At 39.3% G+C, this 9,022-nt stretch overlaps 1 protein-coding gene across 1 annotated transcript in view; it reads right to left on the bottom strand.

The window, feature by feature from the left end:
• Window positions 1-7,906, bottom strand: part of OTC (ornithine transcarbamylase) — a 92,816-nt gene extending 84,910 nt beyond the window's left edge. The window contains exon 1 of the mRNA XM_006148889.3: window positions 7,614-7,906. Coding sequence (XP_006148951.1) covers window positions 7,614-7,690 — 77 coding nt within the window. The 5' untranslated portion in view covers window positions 7,691-7,906. The remainder of the gene's footprint in view (window positions 1-7,613) is intronic.
• Window positions 7,907-9,022: the final 1,116 nt, after the last annotated feature.

Raw genomic sequence — 9,022 nt, forward strand, 5'->3', positions numbered from 1 at the left:
TGCCTGGCGTGATTTTCAAGCCACTAGTCTGCGACCTGAACTTTGGTTGGCCATGTGAGAATCCAGTGCCTTAACCACTGTACCACCCACTTGCCCCAGTACTCTTTACTTTACCTTCATTTTGTTCATAATACCATAATTTTAATACATATTTTATATGTCTGTTTTCTCATTGGATTGTGTGATTTATGAAGTCGAGGGTCCTACCTGTTTTATTCACTAATATACATCCAGTGCTTACTGCAGTGCCTGGGATATAGTACACATGCAATAAACTATTTTTTTTTGGCTGGATGGTGTATGAATCGCTAGAGAGAGACAGAGAGAGGAAGAAAGCATCCCCCAATAGGTCATGGTCATGTTGTTATCCTTTCTTCTACACTTCTCCAACCTGGCAGGATTTGGAGGTATGCATGCACACACACCAAGTGTGTTTTTCAAGTCACCAGGGCTAGGATTCAAACCATGCAGCTGGTCATCTGGGGTCTGGGTCCCTTAACTACTAGGCCACAGGGTAGGCCCAATAAACATTTTAAAAGTATATGGATGGATGAATGATAATAGGTGTCTGGGACCAAAGTAAATCAGTTTACATAATAAATGCAGCACAGTTCTGGCAATGACTTCAGAGAGATTTGTCATGATGGATTTCCAGTGTCCAGACCAAGTTCTAATAATGAGACAAGACACCAAGGAACCGAAAAATAATTAACATTGACGCAAGAGCAAGTATGAGCTGTGGTCCAGGCCAAACACGAGGCCTAAGGGTCATGAAGGATGACTGTTGTCCAGTGTGTTGCTAAAGCTAACATTCCTCTGGGCTCAACCATTCTGGTTCAGTATTTGTACTCCTAGCAACAATGGTTGGACAAATGTATGTTAATCAAGAGAGTTATAACCCTGAATCCTAAGCATAGCACTCTGAGTTGAGTGGCAAAACCTGGAAAGCTGGCGAGAAGACTTGGTCCCAGGACCAGTGTTTGTCAATAGCACTTTGAGGACTGAATCTCAAGTACAATGATATTGAATTATGCTGACACTTTGGTTTCCTCTCTCCACAAACCCCTTTTGAATAGAATAAATCCTCAAAGTTCTTAGGGAAAAAAGAAATGTAGAGAGGTAGAAACTGCATATCTGGCCATCTAAGCATGAGAGGACCTGTGTGGTTAACTGGAAAATATTTTAAAATTGTACCTTAGTTGGTGGAGGGGATCATGCTGTTTATGCCATTGAAAAATCATTAGAGTGGTCACCACCTTTCTTAATTCTGTGCAGGAGGTGTGGCAGGAAATGTTAGCTTGGGAAAAAGAGCTGTTTTTCATAGATATCAAGAACTAACCAGGAAAATTTATCACTGGAAGGAAAGCAAACACAATAGTCCATGTTCAAATTCCTATCCTGTTTACTATCTCCTCATAGACCTCCCTTTGGCTCCAAAATGAAGCTGCCACACCTCTTTCCTAAATGACATCAAAATTAGAGAAAAGTAAAAGGGCCCCACAATTGTACCACATTGGAATGTGTCTGACACAGCCCTCTTATATTCTAAACTGAATTAAGCATTTTCTTGCTTTTTGGTGATAAATCCACACTTGAATTAGTCAGGTAAAACCAGGCCCAAATGGCTAAGTTCCCATAGAGACACCATGTATTAATGGGAGGGAGCCTCTTCTGGTTCATGAGCACCAGAACCAGGGCCCAAATCACTATTTTATTTTTCTCATAAAATGCATGGTCTTCTTGTGCTAAAGTGTTCAAAAAGTAAACCAGAAGTAAATAAGAATCTCCTTGGTAAACCAAACTTAAACCACATTATCATTCAGCCTGCATATCATAGAGAAGATACAATATTGAGGATATCAATGAGACCCACTGTAAGGATTTTTCCATCAAAACTGTCATTGTGGTCTGCTTAAAACCAGAGCCTTTGACAAAGGCAAGGCGAACTTTTTATGTTCATTTTATCCTTGAAAAAATAATTACAGAGATTCCCTAACCCTAAATCACTGAATGCCAAGAAGTTAAGCCAAGATAATAATAGATACTTGCATTAGCTTTACCCAAATATCTCCCTAGCTAGAAAATGGATGAGTATTTGCCACTGGCAGAATGAAGCCACTCATCACTAGAGTCTGCATTTTCCAACTCTGGTAAAATGTTTGAGGGTGGGGGAGACCTGGATATATTCCCTGGTATAATTGTATTTCTTTGGAAGAGAAAGTACTTGATTTGAGTAAAATGTGGTCAGTCAGAAACTGCCTTTGCCAGAGTAGGAAAAAATTCAATGTTAAATGATATTCTGATCCCCATGGAGAAATTGAGATAAAGACTTTAGCTTCTGGAAGCATAAGAGAGGACCAATGAGTCTGTAAGAGATTCCGATGTTTCTCTAACCTTTCAAGGCATATCTTCTTGCTGTGCTTTTCTTTTTCTTTACTGAGTTATTTCGGCTATTCCTGAAACAGAATATCAGGCAAGGATAGATTCAACTTAATCAATTGGGGGAGATTAATATAATCAAAGTAGTGAAATGAAAAGAGTAGTGGCTTTAAATATTTCAATTGTAGTCATAGTTCAACCCCTACATAAGAATAACTATGGCATTGGGACTGTTCTTTGCCATCTCTGGACTCAATTCATCTGAAAATTAATAAAGTGAACTAACTCAATGATTTTTCAGGTCATTTTCTTCTGTAGCACTCATGAAGTTTACAAACACAAGATTTTCCAAGGGCCATACTGGAGTTATCTAAGTTCTCAGTGACCCAAGTTTAATTCCATCCCTTTATTTCCTTCTCAAAAAAGGCCTATGAGGGACCAGCAGTTAGTGTAATGGCTATGTCGCTGGACTCCCACGTAGTCGACTGGGGTTCTCGTCCCAGATCCAGTGGCTTAAAACTCACGCCGGGCACGTGTTCATGCATGCCCAAGATCCCGAGAGGAGAATGGAGGAGAAGGGATTGTGGCGTGGCCATCTCCCCTGGGGGATGATTTCTCGCTGTCTATCTCTCTCTCTCTCTCTCTGTCTGGCGATCGCACGCGCCCTATAGCAAAAACCTCTAAAAAAAAAATTTTAAAATTTAAAAAAGGCCTATGAGAATCTATGAAAGAGAGAGTAATTTTATTTTCACAAAAACCTTGAACTCACCCCATTGATGTGAAAAAATAAACACAAAATATTTCCAAATTTATTTACTTTATCATTAATAACAACAATCATAATTTGTTAACATTTACTTAAAACTTTCCTTGCTATTGCCACATATCCACATGTGGTATAAATTATTACTGATAACTGAGTAGGTGTTTCTAAGACACCTTAGGTCATTAATAGTCAGGGCCAGCAGGTCCTATAGTGGTTAAGGTTTCTGGATTGCTGATCCTAAAACAAGTCCTAAACCCTGTGGCTTGAAATTCACTCCAGGCGAATGTGTGTGTGTGTGTGTGTGTGTGTGTGTGTGTGTGTGTGTGTGTGTGTGCTCAAAATCCCAAGAAGAGAAAGCAGAAGAAGGGATTGCAGTGTGGCCATCCCACCTGGGAGGTTACTTCTTACTTTCTCTCTTTCTGTCTCTCTGGCAAGTGCACACATGCTATGGCAAAAAAAAAAAAACAACAAAAATATCTTTCTTTAGGGAACCAGCAGTTAGTGTAATGGCTATGTCGCTGGACTCCCACGTAGTCGACCGCGGTTCGTGTCTCGGATCCGGTGGCTTAAATCTCACGCCGGGCACGTGTGCGTGCGTGCCCAGGATCCCGAGAGGAGAATGGAGGAGAAGGGATTGCAGCGTGACCATCCCCCCTGGGGGGCGATTTCTCGCTTTCTGTCTCTATGTCTCTGTCTGTCTGGCGAGCGCACGCACCCTATAGCGAAAACTTCTCCAAAAAAAAAAATATATATATATCTCTTTAAAACAAAATCATTAATAGTCAAAATTGTGAATCTCCTCATCTGAAAGTTGAAAACTTCAGATGAGGGCTAGCTTTGTGCAGACCTACCATCAAAGGGCTGGAAACTCAAAACTGTTGAAAATCTATAACTTTTTTTAAAAGCATTTTTCCCATAGGACATGTGCATTAGCATGAGAGAGACAGTGAGAGGGAAAGTGAGAAATCACCCCTGAAGGAGGATGGTCATGCTGCCATCCCTTCTTCTCCATTCTCCTCCTGGGATTTTGGGCATGCATGCACACATGCCTGGCATGATTATCAAGCCACCAGGTCTGGGACTCAAACTGTGGTTGACCTTATGGGAGTCCATCACCTTAGCCACCAGGCCACCTGCTGGTTCCTCTGTAGCTTCTTTTATCTGATCATTAAATTACTAAAAATAGCAAACTAGTAAAATAAATTTAACCATTGGTCAAGGGAAATATCATGACCCCATTCCGTTCCTGGCTCCATGTCTGGTATGGTTTTCCAAAGTCAAGATAATATATTTTTAAAAAGGTATTTAGTTTAAGTTTTGACATAAAATGTGAACAACAAAAAAAGCACTCTTTTCTCTCTTCTATGCAAGAGCATGGGTGGCCTATAATCGCTTTGTCTGTGTGCTCACATGTTTATGGATGGGTACGTGTATGAAGAGAACATAATGAGTTATGAGCCCTTATAGAGGTCTGGAATGAAACATCTAAAAACCAGTCAACCCCTGCTCTAATCCATAACCTCCACAGCACTGGATGGCTAAATTCAATATTCTCTGAAGAAATTTCTATTTGTGAGATGAAATTGAACTGCACTTACAAATTGGTCTTCTCTGATAGAGTTTTTTTTAGTGGTTTCTTTAAAAACTCTAAGTGGTTTCCCTGATAGGCAACCAATCATAGGACACTCTCTATTATCCAAACAGCCAGGCTCTAGAACCTTGTTTGGCAGATGGAAAGCCAGTGAATTCGGTGTTTTCAGTAGTCTTGGTGTCTGAGCCTATTGATTTTGTAAAAAAATATTAATAATTGACTAAAAATGATTGATTCAGAGGGCCTGCTTGAATGGCCTCAGCCTCACTTAAGCTTTTATTTTATCTTGTCCATGGCAAGGTTATTGCACACTTCAAAACTCTGCAGTCTTTGTTTTCTGGCACTGCCAAACACTAACCACATATTGGGTCATTCTGATGACCCAGTATTTCCTATAACTCTCAGTGGTAAACTCATGTGGTATGTCATGTAATAAGGACCCTCCACCTTCCCTAACAGATATGGAAAAAAGGAAGTCTCTCTGAAAGCCTGAAAGATCAAAGTAAAAAATTAACACAGACAGAGTTGACAGGGAGATTTTTCTCTATTGTTGAGGGGTTTGTTGAAGGTTGTAGGTCTTACTGGAGATCAGTAATTTAAAATCCACCTGGCTGGCAAGCAGCCTGGCTAACTCAAAGTAGGAAAGAAAAATACCCATGCCACATGAGAATACCATGTTGAAAACATTTCAACGTTATCTCATTTTTTAAGAGACTCATGCAATTAAGTTTTAATAAACATGGGTGACTCAAGTTTTTATACTTTCAAATAGCAAGTATAGATTTGGGCTGATTTAGCCATACTTTTGTCCATTTCCCCCATTCACTGTGAGTGGTAGCTAGCCAGGATTTTCAGAAATGTAGCTTGACTGGATAAGCATGGTAAAATATTAGTAAATATTTTTAAAAGCCCAACTCTTTGGAAGAGGCTTTACTTGCAAAATTTAGCCTGTAATGATTGCAAAAAATTAGTTATCACTATAATGTCTAAGGAAGAGTATATATTTAAGTTTCAAGCTTTGGTCATTCACTTAGTTGAGTATTTACAACACAATGATGATTCTTCATTAAAAACCATGGAATATGGGCCAGCAGGTTGCATGGAGGTTGTGGCACTGGATCCCACATGACTGACTGTTGTTTGAGTTCTGGATGGACCTGGCAGCTTGAAAAACATTTTGGGCATGTGTGTGCCCAAAATCCTGAAAGGAGAAAGGATTGTGGCATAGCCATCCCCCCTGGGAATTTCTCACTTTCTCCCTCTCTCTCTGTCTCTCTCTGGTAAGCATGTATCCTATAGAAAAATCTAAAAACAAAACAAAATAAAAAAAAACAGAAACATAAACAAACAAAAACTATGAAATAAAATTTTATCACACTTTAATTCAGTTGGATGGAAAATAAAATAATAATGAACATTGGTCTCTCACTTTATAGGTTTTGCACACATTAACTCATTATTACTAGACTAACTTTATATGACTCAAATGAAGTGTCTTATAATCTTATTTACCACTATTCTCTCCAAAACCTTGCATAGGGCATGACGCAAAGTAGGTGTTTAATAAATATTTGTTGAATTAATTATTAAGCCACCTATAGTGTAGCCAGAGTAGGTGTTATACTTTTTACCATTTTATGGGTGAATCAACATTGCAGTAAAGTTTAGTCATTTTCTCAAGGTCGTATAACCAGCAGGGGGTGATGTCAGACCTTGAACCTAGTTGTTTAACCTCTAAAACTTGAGCTTTTCTCCAAATTCTTGAGTTATATGGTCTAACTCTGCATTGATTGGTACAGCACATAATGTCCCTGGACTTAATTTACCTTATCTGTAGAATAAGATAAGGTACTCCATGACTCTGAAGTCCCATCTGAGTCTAATACTATGGGCTTAATTTACAATATAATTTACATTATTGTGATTTCTGAGAGTCTTATATTCACCAGAGAAGTGATGCTTATGGTGGAACCCAGAGAACCTACAGCTATCAGGTGGTCCAGAGAAGAGAGGCCCAGGACCACTGTCATGGTCCACTTCTAATAGTGGGAGAAAATATCAAACAAAAAGCTTTTTCTTTTAGAAAAAGGACGGTTGTTTGGAGGTTAGTTTAAGTCGTAAAGAGGTTCTGAGGAAATTCTTTCTGTTAACATGCAACTATTTTAGAAGCTTTCTGGCAGTGATGTCTACACCTGATGATCTTGCATACCCAGCTAACTCATCTCTCCTGTCCCCTTCCCTTTCCCCACTGACACAGTCCATGCCATCTTCAACCACAGATCAATAACTATAAGAAGGATGTAAGCTTTCATAATGAATTTATTGGAGACATGTCACCAAGAATCTCAGAGATAGATTTTTCAATTTTGGATTTTGTAAAACAAACAAAGTGACATAAAACCATTATCCTATCGCATAAAGGTTCCTTTGCAGCAGCTTTGTAAACATTTACCTAGTTGCTGTTTGGAGTCTATTTTTTTTTTAAAGGAATCGATTAGTCCCAACACCCTAGAGTGATATATTGTTTTCCAGCAAACCCAAATACAAGCTGAAGGCCCCGTGTAAATTAGTTTCTCTAATTTTTCTCAGCCAGTTGCTCATTTAGAATGTACACAAACATTGTGGAAGATGTCAAGAATATTTAATCTGCTATACCTGCTGAAGTTAGCTTTCCCCATAGTGCATGATGATATCTGATTACAGAAGGACTGAGAAATGAAAACTCAGCTGGGATTAGAGACAGCTGTTTTAAATAAGAGTAGTGTGGCACTGCACTGTGCAGAAAGAGGCCTTTTGGGACTATACTCCTCTGCAGAGTAACATTTCGTTTATCACCATGGTTCCTAAATCAGACCCAAATCTCTGGCCGTTACTTACCGAAAATTTCGAACCACGACATGATGACCGTTCCTGAGAGCTGCATTATTCAACAGGATCCTCAAATTAAAAAGCATCTTCTTTTGATAGTGAAAAGGATGAGTCTATGCTCTTGAAAACCTCACTCCAAGTGAGCTAATGTGAGCCACCTAAAAGCCCAGTGTGCTTTCAGTTGCAGTTGAGGGAGCAAAGGTAATATCACCCTTCAACAGACTACGTTATCAGATACCCCTGGTTAGATATAATACAGGGCAGGGTGCAGAAGCATTTGAACTTTACGCCAAGCTCCCCCCCCCTTTTTTTTTTTTTTTAAGCAGGAATCACGACTCTTTAGGTGTTCAGCCTCCTCCTCTTTCAGAATATATTTATGCTGTCAAGTGCTTGCACAAAATCAATTGACAAGTATTCACTGGGTGTAAAATAAATGTGAGGCACTGCAGTGCAGGCTGCTGTGAAGGTACATAGAAATAACTCATTCAGAAAATGTGAATTGGCAGTGCAAAGCCCCAGATGTAGATGGGACAGCCCTGAATATTTCCACTGATTTCACTTTCCTATCTCTAAGTTCCAGCCTTCTCACAAAAATAAACAGAATGAAGTGCCCTAGAAGCTATTTTGTTGGTGGCAGGAAGCTACAGAGGAGATAGAGGTACAGTAAAAGGGACTCAGTCCTGGAGCTCCCATTGTGCCTTGCATGGAGTTAATCTTCAATATATAAATGATTGCCTATTGATTCTAGCAGGAGCCCACAGTCAATAAAGTGAGGAGGGTACCATATGCTCCTCCCCTGGGCAGCCTCTCCTGATCACTAAGGGGCCATCTGCAGCTACACATTCATTCATTTATTCACAGTTGCATGTTTCCAAAGTCTATTTCATTTCAGATACTGGGCTAGACTGGAATTTCAGAGAAGGAAAATGATCTCACCTTTGCAAAGTTTACAGTTCAGTAAGGGTGATAAGATTTGTAAATAAATATCTATAATACAAGCCCATAAGAAAGGTTCAGATAAAGTGGTCCTGCATCATAGAAAAAGGGAATGCTCTAAGCTAGGAAGGGTAGGGCAGCAGAAGAGGAAAGAAAGTAATAGGGTCTGCCTTTTCTGGTAGATTTATATGATGTTATCGAACTTAGGTGAACACTTGCTAGAAGTTTGTGGAATAAAATAAATAAATTTTTAAAAGCGTCATTTAAAAGACATTACAACTCTGCCACTTCAGGCTGTAATGTTGTAATTAATATTAGCAGGATGGTAAATCTTGACCCCATTTTCTTCTTACAGAAAATGATGTGGAGTGAAGAGAGGCAAAGACTAAATATTTCTTTTTTTTTTTTTTTTTTTTTAGGGCACATATGCTCACCAGAAAGACTGAGAGAGACAGAGAGACAGAAAGTGAGAAATAATAACC

This window comes from Tupaia chinensis, unplaced genomic scaffold, assembly GCF_000334495.1.
Source record: "Tupaia chinensis unplaced genomic scaffold, TupChi_1.0 Scaffold000248_2, whole genome shotgun sequence".
Classification (NCBI taxonomy): domain Eukaryota; kingdom Metazoa; phylum Chordata; class Mammalia; order Scandentia; family Tupaiidae; genus Tupaia; species Tupaia belangeri.